The sequence below is a fragment of the Aulostomus chinensis genome, chromosome 9 (genome assembly GCF_037954235.1).
Source record: "Aulostomus chinensis isolate RoL2024-O1b breed Wild chromosome 9, RoL_Achi_v1.0, whole genome shotgun sequence".
Taxonomy (NCBI): Eukaryota; Metazoa; Chordata; class Actinopteri; order Syngnathiformes; family Aulostomidae; genus Aulostomus; species Aulostomus chinensis.
Genome location: NC_141328.1, coordinates 6,212,899 through 6,231,968, shown reverse-complemented (window position 1 = coordinate 6,231,968; position 19,070 = coordinate 6,212,899). Strand labels below are relative to the sequence as shown.

Below are 19,070 nucleotides of genomic sequence, written 5' to 3'. Positions count from 1 at the left end.
CAGAGGAGAAATGCGCCTCACTTCATCCTCCCCTCTTGTTAGCACTGAGTGCGGAGTCATGTTTGTACGTTGACATGCGTTTCCACTTACTGATGGTTCAAACTCGGAATAAGAATAAGAATCAAAGAGGGACAAATGGAGAATAAAATGGAAGGTTTACTGGTGTTTCAAACTTAGGATAAGAACTAAAAATCAAGGAGGGAGGAATGTGGGGAAACAAAAGATATGCTTGGTGTGTGCAGATGAGACTGAGGTCCAGAGCAGCATGACAGCACTCCATGTTTCTCCTTCTCATCCAACAAATTAATGAAGAACAGCATCCTCTTGTCTGCTATCCATGGGTTCACCACAAGCTCCCCTGTATCAAGCATGGACACACCCAAAACAAACACAACCATGCACACTCACCTGGCTACAAAAACTCCAGAGTGCATTATTCAAGTCATGTCTAACAGTGCAAAAGGTGCAGAGGCATGAAGATTCTATTAAGAATGTGTGTGATTATGTGTGCATTTGATCACCATTAGAGAGGGTAAACTCCACCTGTCAAAATGACTGGAAACACACACACACACACACACACACACACACACACTTTCTGACTAGTTTACATGCACGCATATTGACTTTTGGGGTATTTGCATAAACTTAAACTCATTTTCTGATGTATTAACCTCATCAAAACACCACCCCAAAGTTAACCGTCCCCAGCTGCACATGCTACATCTCCAATTAACTGGTCTGTCTGGACTGTGTCCTCAAAGATGGCTTAAGTAACACCCTGCCACACACACACACACACACACACACACACACACACACACACACACACAGACAGGAGGAGGAGGAGGAGGAGAGGGGAGTTGAATTACACACAACACATTCTCAGATTTCTCATATTTGGAGAAAATACTGACCTGCCTTGTCGCTGACACACACACATTCTCTTCAAGCAGTTGAGCCTTTCAAAGAGGATCCGTTTAAACGCGTCTATATACATTGATACGACTTAGTTTCAATAATAATCCGACACTTAATAAATGCGAGTGACTTTCACAAGGAAAAAAAAGCAGCCTGTTTGTTTGTGTGTGTGTGATGGAAATCAGTGTGCAGGTGATGGAACCACCGTATCCCAGAGAAAGTCGGAGGATGTGCGCGGCTGACGGGATATTTGGACACTAGTGATGCTCTGAGCTGTGGTAGTGATGTTGTGGAGGGAGAGGGAGAGAGAAAGAGAGGGGAGAGAGGGAAGCGAGAGAGAGAGAGCGAAAGAGAGAGAGAGAGAATACATTCACATGCACACACATATCTGACGGCAGACGCTTGTAAATGTAGCAGCTGCTACTGTAACGGGGTGGTTAACATGGCACTTTAACTTGTGAGGAGTGTATTTTCACAATAATTCACTTTTTCGTTTTACTGTGACGAATCTCTTACCTTCATGTTCGCTTTCTCCTCTGCAAATCTCACTTGTTTGGGCAAATTCGGTAGGTTGATTACTTGACGCTGGTACCTCAGTCGGCAAAGCGACAGCCGAAGGTAATAACCATTAGAACGAGCTCGGGTTTGCACGGAGATTAGGTAAATTGGTGAGCTGTCCAGGTGAAAGTGTAGCTGCTGTTTCCCTGCCTGCCCCTGAAATGCACTTTTGTGGGGAATAACCGCTGATAAGGCAAAAAGAAAGAAGGTTGTCTTGGGAAGTTGATGGGTGGAGGGGAGGGAACAGAAGAGTTAAAAGCTCCTCCCCCTCAGTGTCAGGCTCTCTACCTGCATCTGCAGCATCACCTACAACTAGCACAAAGGTGAGATAACCAAAACAATCTGCTGTTTTATTTTTTTGTCTAAATTCCAGACTTATAACTTTATATCCAATTATGTATACGCTGAAAGAGCAGCATAGTTACGACAGACTGGTGCAGTATCTGTTGTTTTAGGGGACATGGGTTATGTGAGGTAAAAAAACAAAAACCTCTCTGACTAATTTCTGACTTTGGACTCTGAGTGCTCACTTTGATCTCGGGGCTCTGGCTTCAATCCCTCACTTTGATGTCTGACATACTGCTGACATTGTGCTGCATGTCCTGCTCCTTTATTCATGCAGTTCTGTTGATATATTTAGAAAGAGATATCTTGCTTAGATGATGCCTACACTGATCAACAAAAATTCAAATCACTTCGACAGTCAGATACTGTGTAGTCACAGTAGATACAGAGACTTCTACCTTACAGCGACTGATATGACACTTGAATCAACCGTATTTTATTTGGTATTATGAAGGATCCACTCTTCGTGCCTCAGGTCAGGGCCAGGAGATCACAAATTAATGCCACTTGAGAGAGACACGGGGCGGGGATGCAAAGCGCTGAAGCATTGTGATTTGATGATGTCAGTGATGATGCAACACAGATGAAGCACAGTGATTGGATGATGGCTCGATTGGATTGGACTGAATTGCCCAGATAGTATTGATACTCCCAGACATCATCTGAGTGTCAGAGATTAAACAGATTAAAATCAGATGAAAGTGAAAACTCTGGGACTAAAGTTAGATATCAAAGTCAGAGATTAGTTAGAGAGATTTTGTGCTATCACACAACCCATGGCCCTCAAAATCCAATAAATTTGGAATCAGTCTTATCTCCAGCAGCCGCCTGCCAGTAAACGCAATGCCATCAGCCCACAACCATCAGAACTTGTGCGAAATATGACAATGCATTTCCTTACGGATGAGGATGAACCCCACCTTTCACCCAGTGACAGCTGGGATAGGCTCCAGCCCCCCCATGACCCAGTACAGGAGAAGCAGTGTAAACAATGGACTGATGCTCAAAATTCCAACAAAAGTTGCAGTTGAGAACAACTTTATTGTTTGACTGGTGCATTTTGGCTTATGGCTTTTATCAAGGCCTAACAATAAAGTTGTTCTTTTCTACTAGAAACGTGGTTTTGTCAGGGCACACTCCTCTTCATCATTGAAGAGATTTCAACCTTGTTGGTGCATTATCACAATGATGAGAGGGGAAGACAGCCTTGAGCCTTTTCTTCTAGCAATTGCTAAACATCAAAAGGCTTGCGAATAAAATTGGCGCTGTGACCTTCAACATAATCCCACTTGTACTGTCCTTTATTTCTTATCATTTGTTGGGTGGACTCTCCTGTGGATTTGGAAAACATTTTGTGCTCGTACCCTGCTGGTTGTTGCAGCTTTAATTCTGAGGCATGATGGGAGAAGTAGTATCTTGTAGTAGCTAGCAAGAAGTATGCGACATAAAGGAAAACTACAACTCCCAGCATTCCCTTGTCAAACGTCGCACTTTCGTTCTAAACAATAATGGCGTCGTACGGAGAAGATGCTGGTTCTCTGAAATCGTCTGCCTCTGAGGACCAAGGGGAGAGGAAAACACCCGCAGTGTCGTTTGGTTTCACTAAAACTGTCAGTAAATTTAAACCGACCACCGGAGACGCTGCGACCAGGAAAGATGACAAAGACTACCTAACCGGCATTAACCGGAATGAATTGCAAAGGTAGGCGTGCTAATGCTAACAGACGTTGAGTGAAAGCTGGTACCGATTCGTTCCAATTCTGATGAAACTGGAAGTTAGTTTGTAATGCATTCTTTTAATGTGCGTAAAAAATGTTGTAGGCATTAATTTAAATTCCCAGTGCCATGACTTTGCTGTTTCCTGTAGTACAAAACCGTCTGAAAAGCCCAAAGAGCTCGTCATCCCCCTGATCCAGAAGAACCGTTGGCACAAACCGGACCGGGCCAACCAGAACGATGGAGGTGGAGGCAAAACACAAGAAGCAACTCAAAACAGTGACTCCGTAGAGTCCCAGGCGGTCAAAGAGCTCATTGAGGGTGGGTATGCACATTTGTAAGACATCATCCTTGATATGTGGAGGAAAAGTTGAGGGGTCAGCAGCTCACATGCCAAGTTTCCTCATCTGATGCTTCCAGATTCGCGGCGGCAGCTTGAACTGTGGCAGAATGGTCCTCAGTCAGAGAGCAACCTCAACCTTTCCATCCCCTTGTTAATGCAGAACAAAGTGCCAGAGGGCTTTGAGGATGGAGACCAGATAAAGGTGGACCTGCGGCCTGAATCTGTAAGTAGGAAATCCACTACTGCAGAAATACTGCAGCTGAGACACATTTGCTGCTCTTTCTTTGTCTTAACTCACTGTGAATGGGATATTGCTGGTTTTTGGACCATTGGTCAAAAATGTTATTAGACTCAAAGGACATGTGATGGGCATATTGCAGTATTTTCTTATGTTTCATTGAACAAATAATGTTTTATCACAGGCGGCCCTAACAATGAAGTCTTAACAAAAACTCTAAGCTGGACTTGGATGTTTTCATGAAATCATCGATGCCATAGAAAGAAAACATCCATGTAAGACAAAATTTTAATAGCAAAAGTGAATGCATTTCCAAATAAGGTTTCAGCTTAATTATTAATTAATTGTTTTTGTAGTTTTAGAATTGAATTCTAGCAAGTCTTTTGATAAAGTCCTGACGATGCTTGGCAGTCGTTATTGTCCAGCTTGATCTTCATGAGCATTCAGGCAGATGCAACAGTTGTGAAACCCCTGGTTGATACAGTTTTAACTAACAATTAGACTGATCGCTAAAGCTGTCTCCAAATGTTTCTTGTGTATTTTATGTTTTTAGTTGTTTTATTCATTCCACATTTAGTGCCAGAGAAACAAATTAGTCCTCATTAAAAAGATATCAGACCTGTTTCAGCATCTCTCAGCCCTCCATCCAACTAAAATCCCATCATTCTAGCCTGGAAGTGTGTTGCTGAATGCTGACTAGTGAAGTTGCCTTCACACACTCACACACAGGTTGGCTTGTGGCCCAGGCGCCATGGACATCAGAGGACAGCAGCACTTTACCATGGAATGGATGTGTAATATATGAGTTTTGCAGCTCTGCTATGTTGTCATTTTAGAAAATTTCATTAAAATATCACTTCCCTTATTAACGATGTATCATTTCCCGACCTGCAACCTGTTCACCATCAATCAGAATGTTAATTATAATGATGTGATTCTCCCAAACCGCCGATGCAACTGATATCCACGCGTGCACATTTCAGATAAATTACTGTCTGATGTAATAGTTCGTTTTCACCAGGTCTCACCTGTTCCTCTGAATATTTCATGTACAAGAAGAATGAAGGCTAATCAGCGGCTCAGTGGGAATTTGATTAAAATGTACCTTAAACGTAAAAACACCTGCCTTGTGCTTTCAGCCGTGTTTGTTTGGGCTTTGTGAATAATAATTACTTCAATAGGGAGTTTGGAATGACAATCTGCTAGAGTTGCATCTCAAGTGAGCATATGAAAATGTTTGACAGCACAAAACGTCTGGTAGACTGGCAACTCAGATTTCAGTTTGAGTGTGTGACTGTCAAGTAGAATAGCACCCTTGAGTGTGTGTAGAGTTGTGTGTGTGTGGTAGCGGATGACTTTGTCAGAACAGTCCAGCTTGGGTGGCAGACAGGCATCAACGCTCGCCCTAAAGACATAAAGCCAACCAATCATATCTTGTGCTGTTACTTTTCATCAGTGACCTCACACGCCTCATCACTGTCATCCCGTATCTGCTCTCAATCAGTGCAGACGTGACTGTTAGAACAGGAGAAAGAGGGGAAACTTGCTCACTGCGCCTCTAAGCTCATTTTAATGCAATCTCTTCTGTGAGAGGGGGCTGCCAGCCTCCCTGAGAGGGCAGCCTTCAGTGGAGAAAGAGATGAGCCAGAGCCACGGCTCTGATGAGGGCTTCTGTGCTGCCTGGTGACTTTTAGTCAGCCTGAGCTGACAGCCTGCAGCCAAACGGCTGACTAAGACCAGCATCGCAAACTGCTTCATTCTGTCTGTCGCCACAAACAGTTTTTAGTTTTATGCAACTCAAAGATTACATAAGAACCTCATCTATCCCTGCCTAGTCACATTAGCAGGCATTTAATGGATTATTCAGTATTATTCAACCTGGGCCCTGCTTTCCCGTGTGTTGGGGTTGAAATGGTTTCGATAGCCTCCTACGTATTGCTACAAGGCAATTGTGTGCGTCTGTCATTCCACTAAAAGTGCTTAGCGTGTTGTTCCAGGATGAGGCAACATCTCAGAGAGAACCACGATTGAGATAGACGCTTCTATCGTCACGCATGTCAAGGAATTATCTCTATAACATCTCCAAATTCAAAATGATAAGCAAGTGATTGATTGTTCTTGTTGTTTTCCTGCAGTTCCTCTGTGGGCTCAGAAGCCAGATCAACACAATATCTTTACCATGACCTCTCTGCACCGTAGCAAAACCAAACACTTTGAACCGCATTTTCCTTAAGGAAAGAGTGCTTGATGTGGAATTTCTTCTACCTGTTAATCAAAATGGTCACTATTATAATGATCTGCAAGACACATCTTGAGTTTTTTTTCATTCACAAGTGAATAAGTAAGTTACTTGAACACCTCTTACTTCACTCCTTCCAGGATGTGAACTCACACACTCTGAATGTCCTGCAAAAACTCCCAACTGTTAGGTTCTGGAGTGAGACTACAGGGATCTTCTCCATGATGTTGTCAGACACTGATATTAACTATCTGAGCCTTTTAGCAGCAAAACCAAAGACTTTGACATGGACGCTTGTTCATATTAGAACAGTTCCAATAATTCTGCTCCCTATCATTACAATGCAAACACAAGCGCAAAATAGGACCCAGTTTGAAAAATGCTGCATCCTTAAATGCCGTCTGTAGTTTGAATGCATGTCTCTGCTCAACCTGCATCTATTTGTCAGTCAACAGAGGCAGATTATGAGAGTGTTCCCGTTGATGCTTACGGACTTGCGATGCTGAAGGGAATGGGCTGGAAGAAAGGGGAAGGAATCGGACGCACCTTCAAACAGTAAGTATGACCCCTGTCTTTACCATTTCCTCTACTGTGACATGAATGTTTTCTCCGGAAGAAGCAACCCAACTTTATCATGTTAGGACATTTGTCAGCTAGTATTTGCCCTCCTTCCATCATTGTGTGAGCAACTGTTCACATGCTCTGTTCATCAGCAGCAAGCAGTTGAAAGGAGTTTTGTTACCTCACTAAGAAGGTGAAGTTGCTCGTCTGTCACCTGCAGCTCTACCTTTCACACCTCAGCGTGGTTGCTGCTTCGTCTCTCATTGGTCCCCGCAATATCTCAAACTCATCCACTGTCGAAAAACAAGTCTCGAAGAGCAGTTGTCTTGTTCCGACAGTGGCCAGCTCACTGATGACGCTGCATTTCTCCTGAAAGCTTCATAACGAAAGTCGACTCTGGGTTTTCCATTAAACGCCTTTACTGTGAACCTACAGCATTGGCTTGGCATTCGCTGGAGCCTTTTTTTTTTTTAGGTCACCACGATGGACACCAAGCTCATTCAGTCTGTAATAACTGTGATCACACTTTAGTCAGCGGACCGTAGGTTTAATCGCCGTCGTAATACCTCATTCTGCAATATTGAATTAAAAATGTACTCAAATGAAAAGCGTCGAGATGATTACTTTAAATAAATGGTACAGTTATGCAGCACCTTTCCACTTGAACAGCACTGAAGGTACTTTGCAGCATTGCCTCATTCACACATTCTGATGGTCAACCTGCTCAACAGGAACAAGAGGCGTCCGCTCCACTGCCTGAGCCGTTCCACCCCTTAAACAATATCAAGAAGTTACTGTTAGGGTCATGGATTTGATGTCAGCCACACAAATGCAATATTTTTAAATGCATGCCGTTAAAGTTTTATCCATCAATGCTATTCTGCCCGTCCTCCTCCAGAGATGTGAAACCTATCGAACACCAGCTCCGTCCCAAAGGTTTGGGTCTGGGAGCAGATCGCTCAGCAATAAAGGATCTGGAGCCAACCAAACATCGTCGTCCCCCGAAACCTGGCGAGGAGCGAGACAAGGAGGAGGAGCTAGTGATGGGTCCTGGAGGCTGCGTGCTGGTAGAGTCTGGAGCACATAAAGAGCTCTATGGCAAGGTGGAGTAAATGTCCAATGTATTTGCTCTAAGACAAGTGAGGACAGGCCGGCACCTCTAAGTCACCTGTCTTTGCTGCTGAAAAAAAACAATTTAGTCAGAAACAAAAGGACCCACTCCCTCTTCTATTTTATTTTATTTCCGTGAGTCCTCTGAACAGGTTGTGTTCCTCCATGTGCTCCAGATTGAAGGTGTTGATCCAGACAATGCTCGCGTCGTGGTAAAGCTGGCGATTGGCGGTAAGACGGTGACCATCAGCCAGTATTCCATCAAACTGGTTGGACGCAAGGAATATGACAAGTACAGCAAAGACCTCAGTAAGTAACGAACAAATCATTCAGATAGTGCAGATTGTTAATTTTGTGTTTGTTAGTTTCAGTTAGCAACAAAGAATTCCTAATTATCCTTTCCTTTTTCATCTTGACTTAATATCCTCTTGTGAAAACCAGTCATATGGTCAGACAACAGAGTATTGTAACAGAGAAAACAAATTAAAATGAAAATGTATTCGCGTGTTAAGCTGTTTTCCTTCCAACCAGGTCGCCTCAGTAAAGCACATAAAGACACAGTGAAAGACAAGGAGAAAGAGCGAGACAAGGAGCGACACAGACGGGAGGACAAAGAGAAGAGCTCCAGTGACGAGGTCAAACACAAGTCTTCAGAAAGAGACAGAGGGAAAGACGACAGGAAGAGGAAATACAAAGAATCCAGTCAAGACAGGTCAGTAGAGAGGGAAGATGTGTTTTTGTCGGCCAGTGCGGAATTTAGCGTTGCTATGGGTTTCCTCGGACTACAGCCAGAGGGATTTTTACATCAGATTTTGGATTACGACCACACCTCACACTTCTTCTGTAGTTGGCGTGATGACATTAATGTCCGTGACAACCTCAGTAGTGACGTTAAGCCACTTATTTGCAACCCCACTCCTAAAACAATTAACATTTTATTGTCTTGAGCTTCTGTTAAGCTCAAGTTTATTTCATGTATTTAACCAAACATTCAACAATGCTAACTCACTTCCAGATCGTAGGACTCACTGACTATATACTACATTTCTGAAGATTCTCTAAATGTAAACCAAGATTTGAAATGTCAGCTTGTGTATCAGAACAGAACACCTCAGTGTTTCCAGTTTATTTATTGGTGAATTATGTATCAATGTTTTCTTTGAGTAAACATATGTTGTTTGTTTTGTTTTTGTTTTTTCTCAAGAGAGAAGCCTCCAGAGAAAGAGTTCCGGCGAGCACCAGCTCCTCGCTCCTGGCTCCAGAGAGACTTGAAAGTCCGCTTTATAGACAAAGCTTTCAAAGGGGGCCGCTACTACAACTCAAAGGTATGAGCAAACATAACCAGCTTGCAATGCCTAAAAACCTTATTTCATTGTAGAGATGTGCATCTCTCTCACATCCACAATGACAACTGACAGTGAAGCCCCACTGGCCACTGGTGGGTCACCCAGTCGCACCCCCACACAGACAGACGACCAGCAATGAAACGGCTCTCGTAAATGAAGCCAGCAGCATCACGTCTGGACGTTATACTAGCAAACAGAGTAGAATTCATCAAAGGACAATCTTTGGAGGCATGGGGTATTTGGGGAGCAAGAGGGGACAGCCCTACTATCAGTCGTCAGGAAAGTCATTTCTCATATCTCTGCATATCTCACAGAGCTAACATCAGTTATGCAACTCTTCCGTGTTGTTTTCTTCTAGATGCGCGTGGAAGACGTCTTGACACCAAGCACCTGTGTTTGTCGGACTGAAGAGGGAAGACTGTTAGATGGTGAGTCAGCAGTGCCACGTCACGCTCTCTCAGTGGCACTTTTATCCCCGCATCAGAGTTCAAGATTCAAGAAGTGACTGTTGCAGATGCGCCTGCTGGTGGGGGAATGGTTGGGTCTAATTTATAGAGTGTAGTTGTAGATCTACCCCATGTATAAAATGTCACTTTTTTGATTTGGTGCCATAAAAGTAAATTTGACTTAAAATGCATGTTGTAGCCATGCCACTCACTTCCCACAATACATCTGGTCAGCTGACATGACCAACTCAGGTCCATGTAGTTGAAGACGGGGGAAAATCAAAAGAACACCCCAAACAAATGGGAGGTGAATGGTTTGAAAGTCTCGAAACAAATTTGTAATCATGCAAATATCTGTTTATTGATGTTGGTCTGATTTCAAATGATTGCAACTTGAGTTTATTTTAAATTAAAAAAAAGTCTTAGTACGCATCAGTTTCTAGGATAGTTCCAATGTTCGTTTGTTTTTTTAGTTGGACCACTAGTGGCAGGGAAACGATCCAATGGAGCTTAGTGGCTGAGTGATTGTTGGACCAAAACTGGTCAAAGTTTGTGTTGCTAAAACACCGCAGATAAATTTACAGTGTGTATGTGTCACTTGGGGGGGGGGGGGGGGGGGGGTTCTTTGTTTTTTTTACTGCATCCCTGTTTTGTATCTGTTTTTTGTAAAAACAAAACAAAACCAAAAAAACTAATGTAACCAGTAAACACTTAGTCAGGGATGAAACATTTAGTTTTACATTTCTGGGACTAATTCTATTAAAGGGTTATGATAAACCCTCCTGATCATTAGATGCCAATAAATACATTTTAAAGTGGGCTTGCATCAGAGACACGTGTGTTTTGGTCCTGCCAAGAAGAGGCCGTGGGGTATTGTTGGTTGAGATCTAATTGAGTCATTCAGACAATAAGACGGTACTAAATAAATTCCAGACTGTGAGGTAATTACGTGTAATGACTCCAGTGCTTCAACAAGTGAGACCAGTCACGTTGTCACAATCTTAATAGTCTGAAAGATCCCAGAGAAAATGCACATCCCTTGATCTTCTTTATAATGTTGCTGAAGACAATGCAAGATCCTTTGAGTAACCTCATCCCTTTTCACAATGACAGATGTGAAACAGGACATGCTGGAGACCATCGTCCCAAAAAGTGAATACGACGCCATCATGGTTGTACTCGGTGAGCACAGGGGACAGGTGAGCATCTTTTCTACAGCTAGTGTGTATTTGAGTGAGATTAGCTGATGTTGTTATTTATTACTACTTAAATGTGTGTGTGTCCAGGTAGGACGTATTCTCCGGCGGGACAAGAGCAAGTGCAGAGCGATGGTCCAGCTCGACAGACACGAGGAGAAAGTGTTCACGTTGGACTACGACTCCATTTGTCACTACATTGGAGCAGCAGACCACTGAACAATTTAATATTTCCTGTCGTTTTCCTCTCGTCTGGCCCTAAATGTTGTATTTTGTAACATTTCAAGAAAATGGATTTATGATTTTAAGCAATGTTTGTAATAAAACCATGCCAAAAATTACTTCAATTTTTTTTTGGATTTAACATGAAGAAAATAGAGCAGGAATAATTATTAAATTGATTGACTGAATCATAATTGGGAATGACTGAAATTGATGTTTAGTGAGCCAAACATTCTCTTGTTCTATCAGAAACATCCCATTTGATCTCTTGAGATTTGTTTTTGAATCACAAAATCAATCTCACATTTGAACATCTACAAACAATACAACTTGGTGGTAGCCATAAAGAAACCATGCAAAGAGTCACTTACACAGTAATCTTTACATTTATTAACACTGATCTCCCTCAATGGTTCTCGTAGCAGGAGTGCCATTCCTTGAGTCGTATAAAAACTTATGTACAACATGTTGAACACCATTTCTGAAGTGTGCACACACTTTACCAGTGAGAAGAAAAGTGATCTTAAGGACATCCTCTACTGTGTGTGTGTGTGTGTGTGTCACTCCTTGGGTGGTTGGTTAGCAGCGTTAGCCCGGAGCACGGCTCCTGGACTGGGGTACGGTCGTTGCTGGAACAGAGGCCCGGCCGCTGTGGTATCTGCACCCGTCTTGGCCTCATTACGTTTGGGAAGACCACTCGACCATGTGCCCCTATAAAGATAAACCACTTTGTTATTGAACTTCTTTTGAAAACAGCGCTTCAGCTATGGTTTGAAATAGAGTGTGAAAGACCTGCGTTTGTTAAATTTGAGGATTTAAGTATTCCCAAATCTTATTTCCTGAGGTGTTAACAGGTCTGATACCTGGTTAGAAACATAATTTGCTCCAATTCTGAGATACTTCAGGGGGATTAGGATGTGATTGAAAAAAAAAAATGGAGTTCTTCTACTGAAAAGTCTGAGAATTTCACTAGTTTACATGGGAACAGCCAAAGGATTATCTGTCCTCATCTCTTAGACGTAAAAAGAGGCAATGAAAGGACAACCCACAAACCAGAAGAAAGAGAAAAGCCTAAAAAAAATTTGAATTTTGGTAAATAACCTCCAAAAATCTGAGTTTATCCCCCCCAAAAATTTCAACATCCGCAAAACCCTTTTTTTTGTCTGGTTCAATAGAAGACAGAAACATGAAATTAAAAAAGCTTAGACCCTTGGCTTCTATGGAAAATGACCCACTTTTGCCCAGCTGTTCATTCCATATTGAAAAACGATGACACCCAAAATGGCGAGGACATTACATCACTGAGAAAAAAAGCAAACGTTGCATCAGCACCAGCCGCTCATTTCCTACTGTACCTTGGGGCATCAGAATAAGCACTTGGATCCATTGGGTCCATTTCGTCATCTTTTCTTCCTGAAAGGACAATCAATATGTAACAGTCATTCATGTAATTCACATTCACTTCTTCACGACCATATAAATCTAAACGTTACCTCTTTTGTTCTTGTTGTACGGTGCAATGTCTTCTCTCCTCTGCTTTCTTCTGTCTCTGTCCCTCCCGTCATCTCTCTCCCGAGTCCTGTCTCTTTCTCTTTCTCGCTCTCTTTCCCGTTCTCTGTCTCGGTCGCGTTCTCTGTCAGGCTTCTCATTTTGCCTCTCAACTCTGTCTTCTCCTCCCTCAGCTGGAGTAAAAAAAATGTCAGGTGACAATATTGCCAGAATTTTGGGACAATAAAACATGATGAGCAACTTTTCCTACCCCTTTGTTTCTTTGCAGGCTTTGTTATCTGTGCAGACGGATCATTTGGGGACAGCCAAGCCACCAAATCTGTCTCCACATTCCAGTAATAAGGGAGACCACTGTGAAAAATAAAACTATACTCTCAAACAAATGTAGCATCCGCTCACAAACTTCAATACACATATAACATTCAGGTATAAAACAGATTGGTTACACTCAACGGTAATATACCGCAGCCCCGTTCTTAGTCTTTCAGTGCAGAAGTTAGGTTCAAATTAGCATGTTAATGCTCTTGGATTTGGATTTATAAAGGAACCTGACCAGTCTGAATCTGTCACTATGTTCCCAAAATAGTAATGTGTATGAAATTTCAAAATTGACAATCTATAAAAATAATAAATATACATACCAAGCAGGATCAAAGACTTTATACCAGTTTGGTGGTAGATTCTCTAATCTGGTGGCTTCATAATCTACATTGTTGTCATCGTAATCTTCAGCAATAATCTCCTCATCTACTTCTGTATAAAATGGAGGACAAACATGGTTAGAAGTCAACAAATGTATTAGGGTCTGGGTGTTTTTGTAAAGTGTGTTCTACAACCTTGCTCTGAGGGTTTAACAATCCCTCTCTTGGCCAAACGGGCCAGGAGAGCCGGAGGTAGAGGCATCCTGCAAAATGGAAGAGAGAAGTTTAATTCCTGACCTCATCCACTGACTACAGCAGCTGTGGGAGCTGACATGGATCTTGAACGATTAATCAGCGGACAGTTATTTGTCATTAGCTGATAATTGATTATCCACACAACATATTTTTCAAGTAAGAATGCCAACAAAGGGTAAAGACCCTTTTTTCGTGAAATGTTATTATCTGTAGTCAGATATTCGAGTGAACGGTTGTCAATGAGTTTGATTTTATGATCGGAGACGCAATTTGACAACAACGTCCTGTTGGGCTCTCGGAAATTGTACAGAATTTTGCAATTTATTAAGCAAAATGACAATAATCAATAAGAACCCTGGAATACGTTCCTATTTGTATGCGTGCATCTGAAGAACAGCTGGCTGAGCTTTAAATTGTACATTTGCAGCGACAGAGATTTGGAAAAGAAGCCGAATAGGTTTAAAATAACTTCGTACTTCGAGTTAATAACAGAGGACTGAAAACAGGAATTCAACAGCACCAGTGTGGTCCCGCGGCAACATGGCGGAGGCGCTGCAAAGACTTAACAATCAACCCTAATATTAAACAACCAAGTACAACAAACACTTTTATTGAAATAAAGTGATGTATTTCTTTACCTGTTTTAAGATAATCGTCTCTTTATTCTCGGTGAGCAGAAGCGACGATAAGACTTCCCAATGCAGCACAGGGGGCGCACATTAATGACGTCATCGCGTTGACGAAAAGAATCTTTACGTTAGAGACCTTCCCTGGGGGAATTAAAAAAAAAATCTACGGAAATGTTAAGTTAATTTAATTCCTCAATTTAATGTACAAGACAGAAAATAAATTACAATTCAAAAGTGGCGTTAGATAAAGAACGATTAACTTGTTTTTTATTGCTTCTTTTCCAATCCAGTGGTCGGTATCTCTAAAATATCGCTTGTTGCGAAAGCGCAAATTAATGAAAGGCGAAGAAGAAGAAAAAGACCGTGATGACGTCACGCGGTTTGCTTGACAACATCAGGCAACGACAACAACAAACATGGAGGAATATGCCCGTGAACCTTGGTGAGATTAGAGTTTATACTCTTGTCTTTACTTGCATATTCAAAAAAAGACATCCGGTTAGGTTAGTGTATCATTGATAGTGCGTTTTACTGACTAGCTGATAGAATTAACAGAGAATTTATAGCAGGGTTAGCCGGTTAGCCTACTGACATAGCTTAACAAGATAAAGCTCAGTACGGTCCTTGTTAACAATTAGCAACCTGTTTTCGGTGTTTGCATGGCAGGTGCATGTAAGGCGAATTAAACTAGAGAGAAAATACGCATGAAAATATTTATGTCGTGTATCTATTTTATTTAAGAAAAAATATGCTAGATTTAGCCATACAGCCGAATTAATCTGCTTCTTGAAAATATACGTTCAATATAATTTACGTATGTATCTCACACAAATACATTCAAATGCAAAACAATAGTCAGTTGTGACTTAATCATAAAATAATGGCTAAACTAAGTCAAGCCTACTTCATGCTTGAAGAAGAACTGAATTTGACTTAACAATTTGTCAGTTATGGAAGTCATTGCTTTTTTTTGTTCATTAACTTTTTTTATCCATCCACTCAGCTTGATACGTATGATACAGCTACTGTATTGTAGCAGCTGCATGAAGCCAAAGTGTCTTTAACTTTTTCTATCCTGTTCCTTAATGCATTCCTGCAGTCCCTGGAGAATAGTGGATGACTGTGGAGGTGCCTTCACCATGGGTGCAATTGGTGGAGGGGTGTTCCAGGCGATCAAGGGCTTTCGAAATGCACCTGCAGTGAGTTCACCTTATGATTGTTTGCTGTCTCACTCTTTATTAGGTTTTTAAAGACAGAATATAACAATACTGTGATATTTCAGGGTGTTGGACACAGGCTGCGAGGAAGTGGAAACGCAGTGAGGATAAGAGCTCCACAGATCGGAGGTCAGGAGATCATATTTATACTTTGACTTTTTTCTTTGCTATAGCTTATTAATATTTTTAATGCTTTTGATATTTAACATTTGTGTTGCTCATCTTTGCCAGAAGAACTGTTTTTATTTAGAATTCACTGACAAATTGTTTTCCTTAACAGACCAAAAGCATACATTCCATCAGACTTCATTTTTGCAGGTAGCTTCGCTGTATGGGGAGGGCTCTTCTCCACCATCGACTGTGGTTTAGTCCGTCTGAGGGGGAAAGAGGATCCTTGGAACTCCATAACAAGTGGCGCGCTGACTGGAGCCATCCTGGCCGCTCGCAGTAAGAGGAAACCCAGATAGTTCTGATCAATCCTGCCGACCCTACTGTTACACCAAGCTCTGGTGTCACAGACCACATCAGGTTCAGTGAGTTTTTGTGTTTTTCTCCAGGTGGGCCATTAACTATGATGGGCTCGGCCATGATGGGGGGAATTTTGCTCGCTCTGATTGAAGGTTTTGGGATACTCCTAACCAGATACACAGCACAGCAGTTTCAGAACCGTGAGTTGTTTTATCTTGCAAACAATATGTAAAGGAACAGTCATTCACACCATCAAACATTTTGACTTCATCACTGATAAGAAGCTAGAATATTAACCATTAGTGACTTTCCACAGTTTGCAATTCATTAATTTGTCCATGTTTATTGTCTTCTAATGGACCTGAGTCTGACAGGAAGGCTGAAATGGAACTGGAAATTACTCTTTTACTCAATCTTGTGAATAACAGAAAGGCTTGGTAGTGTTCAGAGCGGTTGATGTGAGTATCTATTATGGAAGAGAGTTAGTTCAAATGAAAAAAAATGTATCGACTGTTTATAAAGTGATTTTTTTTTGTTGCTTTTTTTTTAGTATGCTATTAAAAAGAGGTGTGTCCTGTATTTCCAGTCAAGTCCAGTCTAGTCTGACTAGTACCTGGCACTGATGTGGAGTCTGTAAATCACATGATATTGAAACTGCTGAAAAAAAGATAAAATATATAGATATAGGAGGCATTGAAATATAAAGAGACATGTCCGAGAACTTAGCACAGGTTTTCAGTCCCCAGGTCACACGGCATGAGAGCTTACTTTTTACTAAAAACTCATATAAAACAAAGGATGGAATGAAATGAGGGGTGTCCTATATTTCCTGTTTAGGGGTTTGTTCCAGTCTGTAGTCTGTGTTCTTAACTGAGGTATGTTTCTTTTCCTTCCTAGCAATCCCCTTTGCCGATGACCCCAGTCAGCTACCTCCAAAGGACCAGCAGCAGGGGCCGAAGGACCAGTTTCAGTAGAAGGGAACAAGGACTGCAGCCTGTTGACACAGTGAGTCAGGCGGAATCAGGTGGGAGGAACTTGACTTTGTTCCAGGATGACCAAGACCTGGAGTGACTGGTTACTACAGTGGTGTAGATGCACTGTGTGTTCATACCTCAGGGGTGAAATACTTTTAGTTCTTTGTGAGTCAATAATTGTGTGTAAATATGCTGTATGATAAAGGAACTGACTTTGCATTCAATGTTCCATTTTGAGAAATACTCTTAGTTGTCCTCTATGTCATCCATCCATCCATTTTCTTCTGCTTATCTGTTAAGGGTCACAGGGGGGGCTGGTGCTTTCAGGTGAGAGGCGGGGTTCACCCTGGACAGGTCACCAGTCCATCACAGGGCCAACACATAGAGACAGACAACCATTCACACTCACAGTCACACCTACGGTCAATTTAGAGTATCAATCAGCCTCGTCCTCTCTTGATGTCTTTGGACTGTGGGAGGAAGCTGGAGTACCAGAGAGAACCCACACAGGCACAGGGAGAACATGGAGACTCACACAGAAAGATCCCCTGCCACAGTCCTCTGTGTCAGTATGTTGATATGTAGCTGGGAGCAGCAGCACATTTAAACTCACTTTTCAATTTGTATGTCTCATAAATTGAATCTATGATCTACAGTCATTTTAATCAACGATTAACCATTTTTGCAGGAAATTATTTGCTGGACTATTTTTTTTTTTTGGCCAACAAGCAAAGTTATTTTCAGCATTGTTATCGCTTGGAGGTTGCCAAACAACGAGTGAAGCCTGGAGGAATTCACTGCTCCAGCTAAGAAATAATCCCACCACACAACACACATCATTTTTTTTTAACACCAGATTTTTTTTCTTTTGTTAAAAAAATAAGAGAAAGTTTTGAAAATGCTGATGGGTGGATGAATATTGTCCAACAGTTTGTGCTGAGCTAAGATCTCTGTCTCCAGCTTCATAATTAATGGACAGATATGAAGTTGATTATCAATTTTCTCATCAAACTTGAAAGAAAAAGTGTATTTCCCAAAATGCCAAGTTTCCAAATATTTTACAATTGTAGTGTTTAATCAACAATGAAGCCATTATATTTAATGACTGTGCTTGTGAACGGATGAAGAAAACTTCAGTTTAGCGAGATTTTACCATTTCGAGAGGTATTTCAATCCTGTGACAATCAATGCAGATAAGCAGTGTGATTAAATTATGTGTGTGCGCGCTGACGCCTCATTCTTTGTTGGCTGTTACTCTTCTTAAGTTATTACCTCCCCCGGCAGCTTTAAATGCTTTTATTCTAGAATAGATGAATTCTTTACCATGTTGAAAGCATGGAGGGCTTCTCAGAAATGATTTCTTGATTGGTGTTCCCATTGGTCTCCGGGCTGTTGCTCACTATTTAGTGAGACAGTTACGGTGCACCTCTTGTCACTTTTAATCTTCTTTTGGATTTCTGCATTATTCATCTAACAACTGAGCACTTTAAAGTCTCCCTGTTTTCCTAAAACGGAAGCCACCACAGGGAGGGGATTTTCAGTAGCAGCACGACTGAGTGTTTTGATGTAAAAACTATGTATAGAATGTTTATTTTATGTTTTAATTTATTTATACAAATTACTAAAGGAAAATAATAAAAGCATCAAATGTTCCTTTGAATTTGTGTTATTTATTTAATACAGATTTGTACTCATCTGAGGGATTTTTCTGTGTTAATGAAACACCTCAAAATCTCAGGAGGATCCTCTCATTCCTACTTGACAGCTGGTGGAGGCAAACATATCCTGCCTGTTTGCTTAAATCACTTTTATTTTTCTTTTGTTTGGAAATAAAAGGAGATACTCATGTCTAAGTCATATATATACATTTTGTTTTTTGTTGTTTGTCATCTTGGTGCAGATATGTTTGGAGATTCTGGCTGTTCAGAAAGGCCTATTTTTATATTTTTATTAATTGAGAAAAACGAGGCCAGAACTACTATTTATTTTGTTACATGAAGCCTGGAAACGGATTTATTTTCTCAGGTAAACGCAATATGAGTCAGTAGGATCGTAAATACTGGCGATGTCATCATGCTATTAACAGTGAAAGTGCGCCCCCTGTCGTTGCCCTCGGAGTACTGCGCCCCCCCAGTT

The 19,070-nt window shown here is 41.5% G+C and overlaps 4 protein-coding genes across 8 annotated transcripts in view; 2 read left to right on the top strand and 2 right to left on the bottom strand.

Moving 5' to 3' along the window:
- magixb (MAGI family member, X-linked b) overlaps nt 1–1,225 on the bottom strand; it is a 40,876-nt gene extending 39,651 nt beyond the window's left edge. For all 4 annotated transcript variants that reach the window (XM_086213376.1, XM_086213378.1, XM_086213379.1 and 1 more), the window contains exon 1: nt 918–1,225. In XM_086213376.1, coding sequence (XP_086069502.1) covers nt 918–1,000 — 83 coding nt within the window. In that variant the 5' untranslated portion in view covers nt 1,001–1,225. The remainder of the gene's footprint in view (nt 1–917) is intronic.
- A 2,062-nt stretch (nt 1,226–3,287) lies between these two features.
- gpkow (G patch domain and KOW motifs) lies at nt 3,288–11,461 on the top strand. Of its 2 annotated transcripts, none has more exons than XM_086213372.1 (11): nt 3,288–3,526; nt 3,692–3,861; nt 3,961–4,106; nt 6,809–6,915; nt 7,820–8,024; nt 8,208–8,340; nt 8,563–8,743; nt 9,236–9,356; nt 9,736–9,805; nt 10,937–11,022; nt 11,110–11,451. In XM_086213372.1, the coding sequence occupies exons 1-11, from the start codon at nt 3,333–3,335 to the stop codon at nt 11,236–11,238; spliced, it is 1,542 nt and encodes a 513-aa protein (XP_086069498.1). In that variant the 5' UTR covers nt 3,288–3,332; the 3' UTR covers nt 11,239–11,451. The 2 variants fall into 2 exon arrangements, with proteins under 2 accessions (XP_086069498.1, XP_086069499.1); XM_086213373.1 differs by lacking the exon at nt 3,288–3,526 and adding an exon at nt 3,564–3,599 and having other exon boundaries at nt 3,666–3,861; nt 11,110–11,461.
- A 131-nt stretch (nt 11,462–11,592) lies between these two features.
- pqbp1 (polyglutamine binding protein 1) lies at nt 11,593–14,415 on the bottom strand. Its single transcript, XM_086213374.1, has 7 exons — nt 14,285–14,415; nt 13,587–13,654; nt 13,392–13,503; nt 13,001–13,101; nt 12,735–12,923; nt 12,597–12,654; nt 11,593–11,952 (listed from the first exon to the last, which is right to left on the bottom strand). The coding sequence occupies exons 2-7, from the start codon at nt 13,651–13,653 to the stop codon at nt 11,802–11,804; spliced, it is 678 nt and encodes a 225-aa protein (XP_086069500.1). The 5' UTR covers nt 13,654; nt 14,285–14,415; the 3' UTR covers nt 11,593–11,801.
- A 156-nt stretch (nt 14,416–14,571) lies between these two features.
- timm17b (translocase of inner mitochondrial membrane 17 homolog B (yeast)) lies at nt 14,572–18,580 on the top strand. The gene is made up of 6 exons (XM_086213375.1): nt 14,572–14,717; nt 15,375–15,474; nt 15,558–15,621; nt 15,811–15,939; nt 16,050–16,160; nt 16,858–18,580. Exons 1-6 carry the CDS (start codon nt 14,692–14,694, stop codon nt 16,932–16,934), a joined length of 507 nt encoding a protein of 168 aa, XP_086069501.1. The 5' UTR covers nt 14,572–14,691; the 3' UTR covers nt 16,935–18,580.
- The last annotated feature ends 490 nt before the right edge of the window (nt 18,581–19,070 follow it).

What these genes read in the sequence shown, in the direction of transcription:
- gpkow (XM_086213372.1), top strand. Translation starts at nt 3,333, where the DNA reads ATGGCGTCGTACGGAGAAGATGCTGGTTCTCTGAAATCGTCTGCCTCT. An exon ending in ATCGGACGCACCTTCAAACA is followed by an intron (nt 6,916 to 7,819) that starts GTAAGTATGACC and finishes GTCCTCCTCCAG; the next exon opens with AGATGTGAAACCTATCGAAC. An exon ending in ATAAAGAGCTCTATGGCAAG is followed by an intron (nt 8,025 to 8,207) that starts GTGGAGTAAATG and finishes CATGTGCTCCAG; the next exon opens with ATTGAAGGTGTTGATCCAGA.
- timm17b (XM_086213375.1), top strand. Translation starts at nt 14,692, where the DNA reads ATGGAGGAATATGCCCGTGAACCTTG. An exon ending in AAGAGCTCCACAGATCGGAG is followed by an intron (nt 15,622 to 15,810) that starts GTCAGGAGATCA and finishes TCATTTTTGCAG; the next exon opens with GTAGCTTCGCTGTATGGGGA. An exon ending in AGCCATCCTGGCCGCTCGCA is followed by an intron (nt 15,940 to 16,049) that starts GTAAGAGGAAAC and finishes GTTTTTCTCCAG; the next exon opens with GTGGGCCATTAACTATGATG.
- pqbp1 (XM_086213374.1), bottom strand. Translation starts at nt 13,653, where the DNA reads ATGCCTCTACCTCCGGCTCTCCTGGCCCGTTTGGCCAAGAGAGGGATT. An exon ending in GCCTGCAAAGAAACAAAGGG is followed by an intron (nt 12,924 to 13,000) that starts GTAGGAAAAGTT and finishes TTTTTACTCCAG; the next exon opens with CTGAGGGAGGAGAAGACAGA. An exon ending in GCTTATTCTGATGCCCCAAG is followed by an intron (nt 11,953 to 12,596) that starts GTACAGTAGGAA and finishes TTATCTTTATAG; the next exon opens with GGGCACATGGTCGAGTGGTC.